At 35.4% G+C, this 13,216-nt stretch overlaps 2 protein-coding genes across 2 annotated transcripts; both read right to left on the bottom strand.

Moving 5' to 3' along the window:
* Positions 1–6,109: 6,109 nt before the first annotated feature.
* LOC108767987 (uncharacterized) lies at positions 6,110–9,687 on the bottom strand. Its single transcript, XM_018518161.1, has 2 exons — positions 9,666–9,687; positions 6,110–9,578 (listed from the first exon to the last, which is right to left on the bottom strand). Exons 1-2 carry the CDS (start codon positions 9,685–9,687, stop codon positions 8,155–8,157), a joined length of 1,446 nt encoding a protein of 481 aa, XP_018373663.1. The 3' UTR covers positions 6,110–8,154.
* LOC108768002 (protein ABHD17B) lies at positions 9,501–12,566 on the bottom strand. The gene is made up of 3 exons (XM_018518194.1): positions 11,923–12,566; positions 10,068–10,200; positions 9,501–9,819 (listed from the first exon to the last, which is right to left on the bottom strand). Exons 1-3 carry the CDS (start codon positions 12,564–12,566, stop codon positions 9,736–9,738), a joined length of 861 nt encoding a protein of 286 aa, XP_018373696.1. The 3' UTR covers positions 9,501–9,735.
* Positions 12,567–13,216: the final 650 nt, after the last annotated feature.

Genomic DNA, 13,216 nt, shown 5'->3' with positions numbered 1-13,216 from the left:
GACCGAACTCACCGAACTCTGCTGCACCACTCTGCCTCACCAGCCCCCTCCTAACTCCTACCAGTCCACTTACTACTCCGTCCGCCTGCGCGGTGCGCCTGCGCCTGCACCATCGTTCTCCCTCCTTTCCTCCTGCCACGTTGCGTCGCGTCGCGTATCACCGCTACGCGGTTCAAATTCACCTCTTGTTTATTATCGTGACCATTCTCACTATTCTTTACCTTAACCAAGGGCGATTTTGAAAAATCAACGTTTGAATAATCCGCACTTTCAAAAATAATAATTTTTCATACTCTAACGGTTTATTCGTATTATTTCAAGTCTACAACAATTGTATTATCTATACATATACTTGACGCTATATACGAGTACCGTGCGATCATTATTGTGATTATCTCTTGTGTATAAGATAGGATTCTCAATTTTTGTCTTTTTTATTTATACTTTTGATTTTTCATCACTTTCTTTATTTTCATAGTAATCTATTCGCTTGATAAATACGTACTTCTAATGTTAAAATGAGGTAAATACATATTTGGGTAAAGAAAGAAAAGGTAAAGATTTTGAGTGTAAAAAGTGCAAGTAGTGCAAACAGACATAATACTCCAAAATATCAATGATAATCGATATATATATTATATATATATAATTTTTTCTTTTATAGCTAGTAATATAAAGTAAGTTTGATTAACTTAATTGGCGATTAATTCGATTAATACAAGCCAATATACAGCAAAATTTCCAACTTGTTATTCTTAATCTAATAATCTTACCTTTTGCGTGTTAAAATATAAAAGCAAGGAAAAAATCCAATTAAAAAAAGGGGGGGGGGGAATTAATTTAAAATGTAAATTTTCTCTCGAAATTTCACATATAACGGAACATTAAAGAGATGCCGTTAATCGAGTAACGAGACAATAATGTAATTAGTTAACATTGACCGATCATTTGTAGCACCGAGAAGTAATTGGTCACGCTCATATGTTATCGTGTAATTCAAACAATTTGACCGAATATAAATCAAACATTTAATATCGCCGCGCCCTGATAGCAGCGTGTACATCATAATCCTTGATATCGCATTAAGAACGCGACAACAGCCGTATTACGCGACCACGTGTCTACAAATGCGCGTGTTAAGTATCGCAACATACGTACGTTATACGAGAGCGAGTTTCTCGTTAATTTGTAATTTGAGACAAATATGGCCCGACGTACGTCATTTGCGTATCGGTGAAGCACTGCGTTTGCTCCGGATCGTTGATCTGCCATAAAAGAGACTCTCATGAGCGGTTACTTTAATCGCAGCGGTTACTTTAATCGATTTAAGGGCCGATTCTACCAACGTCAGTTAACGTTTGTCCATATTTATCTCTGTTTTAAGGGCCGATACTACCACCAGATGTAAAAAAAATTTTAATCAACTAAATGCTGAGGAAAATTAATCGATTGATATAATCAACTACAAAAGCGAAAAAAAAAAGGGAGCTTTCACCGCGTGTGAGTGCGATCACGTATGGAACTTTTTTCCCAGATTTTTTGTGCGAGCGAAACTCTTTTTATCCTCGAAATTTATAGTGATAACTCCGCTTCCGCGACGGAAGTGCGTTACGAGACAAAGCGATGACGCGTGTAACATGTACACGTATAATGTTAAACGATATAACGTGATTATATCGTGCGTGCATGCTCTCTTTCGCCACGAGTTATTTCAGACCGTAATAGATGCCTATGTACGCGCGCGCGAGCGTGTATTTGTATGTGAACATGCACTGCTATATGAGTAAAAAGTATATCCAGGGGACCGAGTCTGGACAATGAACAGCAGCATGTGGCAAAGAGCAAGCGCAAGACTCTGCTTGCAGACTAAGTATTATACCACTTGTATGGCTACGGACGTCATGATAATGGCCAAATTTCGTCCCTTATTAACCTGTTTTTTTATTAATTCTATCGTATATCGATCTTGCCGCGTCTTATCGATATTTCGTAAAAAAAAAATACTATCTAAACTACTAATTATCAAACTGGATAAAAACTATAATTCTTATAAAAGCAAAGTTTTAACATTACATTCCTTATTCTTTTTCTTATAATCTCTGAAAAAAATCTTTTTATTTTAGAACCTCTAATGCGAAGAATGTCTCAAAGAGAAATTGAAAAAGTGAGAGAATATCGTCTGATTATTTTAAGTCCGAGTCTATTAGATGTTTTCCATTTAATGACACAAACGTCGTTCCACTTCTCTTTGTACTTTATAAGTAACAAAGACTATTCTTGCGTCAACTTGTGTCACCAAATAGAAAGCACCCATTATGGGCTGTAATATATAATACATTACCGCGTCGGAGTCTCGCGATTCGTGACCTTTCTTACGAAGAGAACCTATCTCTTTGTTTCTTCTTTTTTTTTCTATTATTATCTGAGGTTTTATAAATATAAGTTTTTAAACCAAATACGCGCGCTTCGATTTTTGTTTGTTTACTCGCGTAATCTATAATGATTATGTGCCGTTTATTGTCATTAAAATTCGGCGCATACACTACTGACTACTATATCCGCTTGCATTATTACATTTATCCGAGAAAAACCTACGATAAAATAAATATAGAGTATTTCTGAAGCGTCGTTACTCTATCTCGTTATTTGCGTCAACCGATCCACCTGTCTCATGTTTGTCTCTACGTTTTGCTTTTTTTTCTCCGAACAGCTGATCAGACTCGCAGATATAGTATATGTATACGTTAGCCTGTGTCCACTCCTTGCCAATTCTCATATTTCATATGATTTACAAAGATCCATCCACTTCCAATCATTTATAACATTAAAGCTGAAAGCGTTGATCCCTCGACATTTTTGTAAAGGACAAATCAACTTGAAAATGTTTGATCCTCAATTGAAAGAAAGTGCAATTAATTTGGGATGCACGCGATAACGAAAAAGATGTTCCTCTTCCTTGAAGCGACCAACTTTATTCCTTGGAGATACAGCGTAGCCACTCGAGCGCGAGCTGCCGTGTAACCTGTTTTCATTTTTATCGTCGGCATCAGGTTTCAGCGCAGGTGAGTCGCGGAGGTGCCGGTCGGAGTGGTGAACCAGCCTATATACACGGCACAACGTTTTCTTCTTCGTCGCAGAAATGCATTGACCTTCGAAATAAAGTAGCGCATTGGTGACAATCTACGCGCAACATGCATAAAATTAAAAAAAAAACGATAGAAAGAAACATGATATCGGGACGATATGTTTAAATCTACGTTCGGACATTCTACGTAAGCAATGCAATTTACTCGAATCGTACTATAGTTTTGATTGTTAAAAAGTTATCTTAACGATACATATTCGCTCAGGAAAATACGACAAAGTATCTTTCGTGAACAAATTTTGCCACATCGCGATTGTGTGTAAATAACCTTGTTTAATTAATATACATGAATATACTTCATATTTGAATATTGCTCTCAATTATTTCTCAATTACCATAATATATATTTAATTTGCAAAATTTCTACCATAGACATCATCAACCCCCCTAGGTCATTATCATTGGTTAAATAAAACACGTTGGATTGATAATATGTGCTTAAACATGTAATTTACATCATAATTATACATTGTGTTAACGTTTTCCACAGGATTAGTAAAGTACTGCGCGATGATAGTACGCCCAAGTCAAGTGCGATGGAAGTATAAAACTCTAAAATGACCCTTTTTATTCGGGCAATATATATCTAGCGGTGTTTCTACGCTTTCTACGCGATCTTATATAAAGAAACAAATGTCATTATTTTATTTCCCTAATTATGTTCTAATGCGCTAAATAAACGATTCCGATATTTGTTCGAGAACAAGCTTTCCTGCTCTTTCTTTCATTTCCTCTCAAACGTACGCGTTTATAATAAAGCTTCTCGCATTCATCTATATATAGATTTGCTCCTTCACAATGTCTCTCTCCCTTACTTTTACCTTCAACAATCACAGCTATAATCTTCGCTATCAAAACGTATTTTTGTCCTTAAATGGATTCTCCCCTTTGTAAGTACATTAGATACGACCGAAGAGAACATCGAATACGTAATGTTGCTTTTTTTCTTATTACTTAGTTTATACGCTATTATGTACAGTTACGAATATCAACGCATCGTGAATCCGCGATACTCGCTTGAAGCATCGAGAGTACCAGTTTCTTTCTGGACGACGCGATCATGAAAGACGATAGTACTGTTCAAAACCGGTCGATCATTTGCGAGCGCGTGGAGGAGAGGGACAGCGAAGAAACGCGAGCAAAAGTAAGAGAGAAAGGGAGAGAGGAAAAGAAGAGAGAGGGAGAGATGTAGTTTATCCTAAAACTTAAGAAAAAAAAAATAGGAGAGAATTCAAGTATCTCGAAATCGATGCGTATTATACAAATCTCTCTGATGAACAACAACGTAATTCGATCCTTATTGCAAGTTTTATCTCTTGGCCTTCTAAATCAATCACTGAAACAGAGATCGCGAATAAAAATAGCGATCAACAGCGATAGTTATATAGAAATCGGTTGGGAGTAAAAAAAAATAAAAACTGATGCATAATAACGAGGTATGGAGTACACTTTGAATAATATAAATTGAGACATGATAACAGGAACTAGATTACACAAGACCGGCTCTAAGTTTTCTGCCGCTTCACAAACAATTTTCTACTATTTTTATCTGCCTCCGTTTCCTTCATTTATACTTTTCCTAATAATATTTCTGCAGACTTTTATCGATAACTATACATTGCACTAATGGCTGCAGATTTTGGTAAAGGTTTACCAAAACACATAATCGAAATACTGCATTGAAAGTTTGTCGCCTCTGACTATAGAATGTCGCATAATTGGAAAAAAAGTGAACATATTATCTATGATAAAATCTAGAACAATGTTTTTAGTAAAAACGCCGTGCAAAGATTTTTTTATTTCTCTATATTCGACGTTTTCGATAGTTAGTAAGAAGCTTTTTAAAATTTTCTTAAAGTAAAGATCACATCAAAATAAATCATTATTTTAATCATCTATTTTATATTCGACACATTATTTATTTTCATTCCTGCAATTTAATTCGGAAAAAGTCCATAAGAAAGCACGATGACTTATAACTCGAAAAAAATTAACATTTTAATATTTTCATTAAATCAAAAATCAATATCTAAATTTTATAAGAAACACGTTCACTTTTTACATCTACTTCTCAAATTTTGATTATTGCAAGTGTATCTTATGGATACTTGCTTTACTAATTTCTACAGCCGGCCCTGTTAATGTATATGTATATGTTCCGTGCAAAACAAAAGAGATTTGGACAATACAAATAGAAGTGATTTTAAAGCATTGACTTATTGGCACCTCGTACAACATTATGTTATCACATATTAAATTATCACATGTGATAATATAATTGTCAGCCCGCCATACAATATCAAATAGATTTTTCATATTAAATAAATTGGATTCAGAATTCGACGACTCTATATCTAACGCTAATATATGCGATATAAGGGTATTGTCGCTCGTGAAAATGAAATCTGGAGACATTCAAGTAAGAATTTGATGGATATATAAATGAAAATAAGTCTGTGTAAAGTATTATACGACATGATATATATTAATTTCTATTAATTTCAGGGAATGCTTCAAGTGATACTTATAAGATTTTATGTATATAAGTAGGCTACTCAACATTTTATTGTATTATAATAATCTGATAATAAATAGTGCCATTATTTTTTCGACTATAGAGAGAAAATATTCTGCTCAACTTACATAAATAACAATCCTAACAACGTCACACGCATGTTAAGAGGATGTGTTGAATATCCGCTTTTGATGCATTATTTTTTTAACAATAGATTTTTTAGCCAATTTCCTTTAGCAAAAATGTTGAAATATTAAATCTAATATTTTCAAATTGTAAACGATTACAGATCGATATTTTACTTTAAATTCTCAATACTAAGAAATTTTCAAAAATATCATTTAGATCTCTAAATATAAAAATATTAACATTATAATTTATTATAATTAAAAGTAAAATATCAATAACAAAGTCTTACGTTCAAAATATATGGTATTCTTAAAAAATTATTGCTTCACATGAATTTTTTGATTTAATAAATGTACTTAATAAGTTGATATAGGCCCATTGTAACAAAAATATAATAAGAGTTGCGGTATTTACCAAGGATTAATAAAGACTTAATTTGAATCTTACTTGCTAAGATTCTGAAATTTTTCTTAGTATCACAGCGTACATGTTTCGTTTTGTTTTATGATGTGCATTATTTGACGTATGAATTTCTTATTTCTTACGTATTTTGTAGCTCAGAATTAATTTTCATATGAGAATAAAATTCTCCAATGTGTCTTTTTTAATTTTTCAGTAAAGAATCAACACTAAAGCCAAAAAAATTGTTTTCACTGAAATGTCTTTCGATAAATTTGTAACGCTTAATACTTATCATTCAATATTAATGAAATCACTAATCTCTCTTGCTTGAATGTCCCCATCATCAGATCTATTACAGATATCTAAATCACCGTGTAGATTGAACAAAGCTTTGTTGTAAAAAAAGGATGCCGTGTGAAGCATAGCAAAATCTTGTTTTTACGTAACTAGGTTGCATTATTTTCTTTTCTTCGTATGTCTGTCGCGTTTTGTTATTTTTCCGCTTGTAACATTTCCAACAAGTTACGAGGACATTGTGGCACAAGTAGCCTGAACGGTAAAAACCGACTTACACTTACGATGTATCACTTCCTATCTTAGTAAGTAAAATCGATCGTCTTAAAACTTTTTTCATTTCGCGAACATTGACATCGCAATATCCGATAAACAATTTTGACAGGTAAAAAGTATCAACAATTTATAGAATGCCTTAAAAAGTAGCAAAATTGCTTTACGCAAAAGAGTGCACCTCACGATTATCTACGCAATTGGCATTCCACGCAAACGCCTCATACTGTCGCATACATCGATAAAGAAAAAATCGTTTAGTGTATTGTATTTACATTACCGAGATATAAAAATACTAATGAGAAACGTATCTTTATAGACGAGGTCCTCATGCATTTTCTCACTTTCTTAGAAATTAATTAATTCATAGTCAAGTTTGGCAGTAATATTGTCCCTAGCTATTTGCATTCTTATTGTTGACAAATTTTTTATACTATTCAGCTTCCGACAAACGTATTCTTGCGGGACGCACTGCGTATTCATCATTATAGTTTCTTGTTTCAGTCTGCTAATTCCAAACTGTGCAGTGACCATTGCATGCTAAAATCTTTATTAACTTGGAAGATCTCCAATTCTCCTCTTTCAGGTTTTTATCGGGGGTATAAGAACAAATGCCCTCATTACTGTTACAACTATCATCACCATTGGCATCGGGAATACCAATCATTCGCAAAAGCATGAAATTTGAAAAGATTCGAATTTTCTCGCTGAACCAGATTTGCCAGAATCGAAAAAAAAAATTTTCAGCCGTGAATTTAAATAGTGGGTGTCTTACGAGATCGTACGCTTTCCGCGAATGAGAGGCAGTTTCTTCTTACGATACATGTGCTTTTTACAGCTAAAAGATTAAAAGTTTTAATGGAATAAAAAAATCAATAAGATATTAATTTTTTAATAAATTGAGAAAAAGCAAACGTTCAGCGAGATATCTCTTCACTACATGCTATCAACGTTCGTCGCACTTCCCGAGACAAAGAAATGTTTCGACAATCACACACGGGAATTATTGGATATCCTAATTTTAAGGAGGATAATAAAAATAATAATACTCGACACATTTGTCGCAACAACGTTCTGTAGCCTATTTTGCAAAAACAGCTCTTAATATCCACGCAAACACGCGTGCATTTGAGTGTGTATATATGTAGATAAGAATATTCAATATGCACAAGTATGTATACTCTCGCGATTCTAGAAATATAATAAATTTTATAAAGGTATGTCGCGTATATATTCGCCTCTGTGTACAGTTTCTCACTAGCGCGATTACAGCCCGAACGGGTTTATCGCGGGCGTACGGAACTGCGTGATCGTTTTACGTAAAATACGTATATACGTGGAAGAAAGAATGGCGTGAAACACGTGTTTAATGTGTTGTCGAGAGTCCCACGTTTCATTAACACTTTGTCTCCAAAGTCGCTCTCCTAACTTTGTCAGAACATTCGACATCCGGTTTCTCTTTGACTTCTGAATAACTACTACCAGAGCCTTCGGCCGATGATGTATGCGGTCCAACTTCTTCTAAGGACAATATCTCTGTACCAGTAGGCGAGTAGCTCACGGTAGTCGCTTCACTCGTTGGGGACGTTACGCAGCTGTCACCTACACTCCTACTACGCAGAGTATACCGAGGCTTTTGGAACTGTTGTATATTTAGAGACAAACTGGCCTGTATCGACGTTTTTTCCGAATTCTTCGAAGGGTTGTTCTCGGTTTGTTTCTCAGTTTGTACATCGACATGAGACGGACTTCTGGAGCGTGGAACGTGAAGCGGACTCTCTGGATCTGCTGCTAAATCAGACGACAAAATTTTTGAGCTTGCAGCTAATCTACTTGCGCAAGGAGAATACTTGGGCAAATTTATCGTGATTTTGTCAGCGCCTACTGATAGAGACGATCGGCCAAATTTTTTCAATGGACTGCAAACAGATTTTTTCTTTTTTAACTGCTTTGCGTCATTATAGGAATCTAAGCTTTCGACAGAATCGTTCTTCTCCTGTTCCTTGCATTTGTCAAGATTTCTCTTCATTTTACTCGTACATGTACAATTCCAAGGAAACTTCTTCGTGAGTTCTGTAGTCTTTGCGTGTGTCGTATCGGGCCTTTTAAACTTTGTAATATTATCTACAATTGAGATTTTATTATAATAACGTTGCCTACTGTCTTTGTTACTGTTAACCGAGTCCATCGCCGACTCTGTACAATTGTACTTAAATCGAGATCCAGGAGACTTTTTTTCAGTAGGCTGAGTAAAAGTACCTCTACAATCAGTAATATCCTTTTTAATATCACCAGAAACATTAGAAAATGATGCAACCGATTTCTCTCCAATCGCACATTGTCGACAATCCTCCACAAGTATATCAATTAAAGTCGTGTGAGTTCTTTGACTATCTGTCTTTTTCTGACTTTGACCAAATGAATTCTTTAAGCTTCTATGAACAATATTTTTTTGAGCAAAGGGATTTTTCAAATTTTTTGGTAGATAGGTATGTTTCTTGGCGACCTTTCCAGTATGGTTCAATTGAAAATTGTGACAATCAGTCACTTTTTCAGTGGTGGTGCTTTTGTTCTGGTCTTTGTCTTTTGTGCACGTAGAAGAATCTTTCTGCTTTGAATTCTTATTCTCCGATCTCACACTAGATTTTTTCGAATTATCTTCGACATTTGGATACTCGTCTTTGGAACGCGTTTTCTTGAATGAATCTGAATAATAAGTTTCCTGATTTACGGCCTGCTGCTGATCACAAAAGAAGAATACATCATCTACGGAGGCGAAAGATGATTCTTCATCACAGGGAAGGACAGGTGTCTTCTCCCCTGTGGGAGGCGACTGCTAGACAAGCTTCTCCGTTGGTGAGCTTGTCGAAATGGAACTGATGGTATTAGAATTGTTGGAAACGGTACGTCCTTGACTGTTCGCATGCATATGGCCCCCTCCCTGTCCTCCCTGACTCTGGGAGAGGCTGAGTCGCCGTCAGTTTATCAATTCCACGCTTACAAATTGTTTCAGTCGTTCGAGGTATTGATTGTATAACTCTACATCATTGTGCCCAGCACCCTGAAAAATATCCAAGATTATTATTATCACATTTATAATGGAACATACATTGGATATTTTATCGATCACAGTGCTTATATTATGCATTTGTATTTAAAATTTTTCATACATAGCAGTCTTTAATTTAAATATGAAAAGTATAAACAAAGCGCGTAACGATACAATAATATGAGTCAAAAAAAGGTCAAGAAAATATTAAATACTTTTAATATAATAATATATATATAATATTAATTATTTTATAATACCTCAACCCATAATGGTTCCACTGCTCGTGGACATCTTTCGTAAATAGCCAGACCATGGCTAAAGTTTATAACTTCGTCTTCGGTACCGTGAATGACCAGAACAGGAGACGTTACTTTCGGCACTTTATCTATGCTGTAAAGAAATATAGAAAAATTACATTTATACATTATCACAATGTCAATATACAAAGTAATTTTTATATTAAACCTTGTTAAGTTCTATTTTTTTTCTATCAATCTTATATATTTTTGAAAGTTTATTTATATTTTTTCATTTATTATTTTATTTTATTTTATATTTTATTTATTATTTTCCTGTTCTGAAATTTATTAAAGAACATATTAAAATTATTTTAGATAAAAAGTTAAAATTTACGATCGATACGTTAGCCGAGTATAGAATCTTTTTTTTTCTACAAATAAATCATATCCCAATAAATTGGCATTAAAGATATAAACTTTAAATAATTTTTGTACATGTAAAATATGTCTACATAATTACATAAATCAATATGTATTGAGAAACAAAAAATATTACAAAAGATATAAATTGTTTCATTGAAAGTTATTTATTATACTGTCAATAAATTTTTGATAAATACAATTAAATTCCGGTATTACTTATTTCCTACATTTTTCTGCAATTTATTATCTTTGCACTTTAACTGTTTCAATTTAGAATGGCTTTGCGCAAGAAGTCATTTTCATTTTACGCATACATTATTACCTAACAAATAGAAAATAATAGGAAAGCAAAATAATAAGAGAAACGATAAAGTATATAAAGATAGAATAAATAATGTCGAACGACTCTAGTATAACATTCAAATATATATAATCGGAATTTTTTATTTTCCATTCAGCAGAAGTATTTTTTGGAATGTTGCAACACAATTCAGTATTTTTATACCTCACTCACACATTATACTAATAGTTAAATGTATTTTGTAAACACAACAATGAATGAAGAAGAAAATACTATCCACAACTGTTCAAAACATTAAAATTTTAGTAAATAAAAAATAAAAACTGGACTGCAATTTATAAAAGAGGCTAAAAACACAATTTATAAATAATTATTTTCCACAAATTCAAGTATTTTAGTACTGCAACAAGTTTAAATAAGAATGGAAATGTGTTGAAAACAAAAAGCATGCTTGTTGGTCACGCATACCTATGTCAATTGTGATGTGAAACATGTGAATAGCTTGTTGTGAAATAATAGATGTATTACAGTTGGTGAAATCATAAAACATTTGCAAATTAGTATTAAAAATATTGAAATTAGTAAAAAACTAAAATACACTAAAGTAAATGCTCGTTGGATATCACAATGGCACAGATTACTAAGATCATTTTGAAAAAATTTCTAATAACAAAATATCAAGATTGCAATAGATACATTATTAGATATCATAAAAAAAAATCTGTAAGAAACTGATTAGAGAGACGCATTATGACAAGAATGCAACATGTAGGTTTCATTTACATAAATACATTTCCATGTGACATAAATATACATTTGTCGACTTCACACTTGTGTAGCTTCTCAACAAGATAATAATTTTACTATAAAATAAAAAAGAAAACATTTTTGTATTAAGCTATTGATTTTCTACTAATCACTGTGAATTTCTAATACATACTTGTTAACTGTTTTAATCTGTAGGTTACAATATGGAAAACAATTTCTAGATGTGTTAAAAGGTGAGAAATAATTTTTGAGTGAAAAAAGGATGAGAAATATATGTTGATGCGAGTTTTGACTTGAATCCTCTCATCTCGCTTGATTTGGAACTTGCATGGTTCCTGCGATGAAAACATGTTTTGACCAAGGAGGACATTTCCTGCTTACCTGGTGAAAGCATCAAAGAACCAAGTTCTTTTGGTTTTCGGGAAAGCAACCCGCATCCCGGACATGAGCGGTGAATGCAGCACTACCGCGCCGACCTCGTATCTCGCAGCAAGATCGACTGTGGGGACAGTGCCGATACTTTGTCCGTAGAGTATTATGTTTTCCGGACTGATGCCGTAACGTGTACGTAGTGCGTGCCACGCGGCGTCGATATCCGCGTATAGGTTCTTCTCGGACGGCTTGCCACCCGATACCCCGTAGCCCGAGTAATCGTAGCTGAATATATTGCAGTTTATGCGCGAGCCGAGCCCAAGGTAGAAACTCGACATCTGGCCGAGATCGACAGCATTCCCGTGCGAAAAGAGAATGGTGAAACGTGCGGTCGCCGAGCAACGTACGAATAGGCATGCTATGCGGTTGCCGCGCGACGTCCTCGCATAGAAACCTTCCACCGACTCCTTCTCGCGTTCGGTATACTGCCACTCGGCACGTTCCGATAGAGAAATGGAGAACTTGGAGCCCTCGTCCTCGACAAACGTGTACGTGGGCTCGGGCGGCAGGAAGGCTAATTTGTCTGCGATTCTGGACGGGCAGGGCGGACAACAGAACAGGCAACACAGTTCACTCAGGCTTAACCCGTTCATCGTGTAGCGCAAAGCGCACCGGGATGAACCACGCACTAAACGCGGCGGCCGCGCTGTCTCTCTTCTCTTTTATCACCCCCTGTTATCTCCCTCTGGCGAAGCTTCGGCATGGAGCTCTCCAGCGTCCTGGGCTCAATCAAATTCAATCAAATCGAGTCTCGAGATTCGAGTCGATCGACTGATCCGGCGGAGAGGCACGTCCTTGTCGCGCGAGATCGAAACGAATACTTCGATTTTTCATCACTCTAATGAATCACTCGCGGCGCGTCATTTATTATTATCGTATAATGTAACGAGAATCGCTCACGATTGCTCACAATGATTCAGCCATGACGGCTCGTGGTGAAACAGACGGACCATTTCTCTCCCACCTCGCCTCGTTCTTTCTTTCGCCTCTTCTTTTTTGCCAACACCGTGTCCCCACTCACTCCACGTTGCGTACTTTCATTGTGCAAGGTAAGACAAAGCGCGAGACAGAGACGAGGGTCACAATCCACTTTGCTCGCGTCACATTCCCATTCGACACCTCGGACTGCTCGGAGTGGCTCGGCTCGGAGCAGCTCGGTCTGCTCGGAGTGCCTTCACCGATCACCGATGCTTCTCTTGTCGCCGTGTCGTTGTCGTTCTCGGGTGTCAGACGATGACAGTCG

This window comes from Trachymyrmex cornetzi, unplaced genomic scaffold, assembly GCF_001594075.2.
Source record: "Trachymyrmex cornetzi isolate Tcor2-1 unplaced genomic scaffold, Tcor1.1 scaffold745, whole genome shotgun sequence".
NCBI lineage: Eukaryota > Metazoa > Arthropoda > Insecta > Hymenoptera > Formicidae > Trachymyrmex > Trachymyrmex cornetzi.
This window is presented reverse-complemented; position numbering and strand designations above follow the sequence as displayed.

Excerpts from the sequence above, each read along its gene's own strand:
- LOC108768002 (XM_018518194.1), bottom strand. The coding sequence starts at position 12,566 with ATGAACGGGTTAAGCCTGAGTGAACTGTGTTGCCTGTTCTGTTGTCCG. Across the intron at positions 10,201-11,922 it reads TTCTTTGATGCTTTCACCAG|CATAGATAAAGTGCCGAAAG; the intron begins GTAAGCAGGAAA and ends ATTTCTTTACAG. Across the intron at positions 9,820-10,067 it reads TGGAACCATTATGGGTTGAG|GGTGCTGGGCACAATGATGT; the intron begins GTATTATAAAAT and ends GATATTTTTCAG.
- LOC108767987 (XM_018518161.1), bottom strand. The coding sequence starts at position 9,687 with ATGCATGCGAACAGTCAAGGAC. Across the intron at positions 9,579-9,665 it reads GCATGCGAACAGTCAAGGAC|GGGAGAAGACACCTGTCCTT; the intron begins GTACCGTTTCCA and ends CGCCTCCCACAG.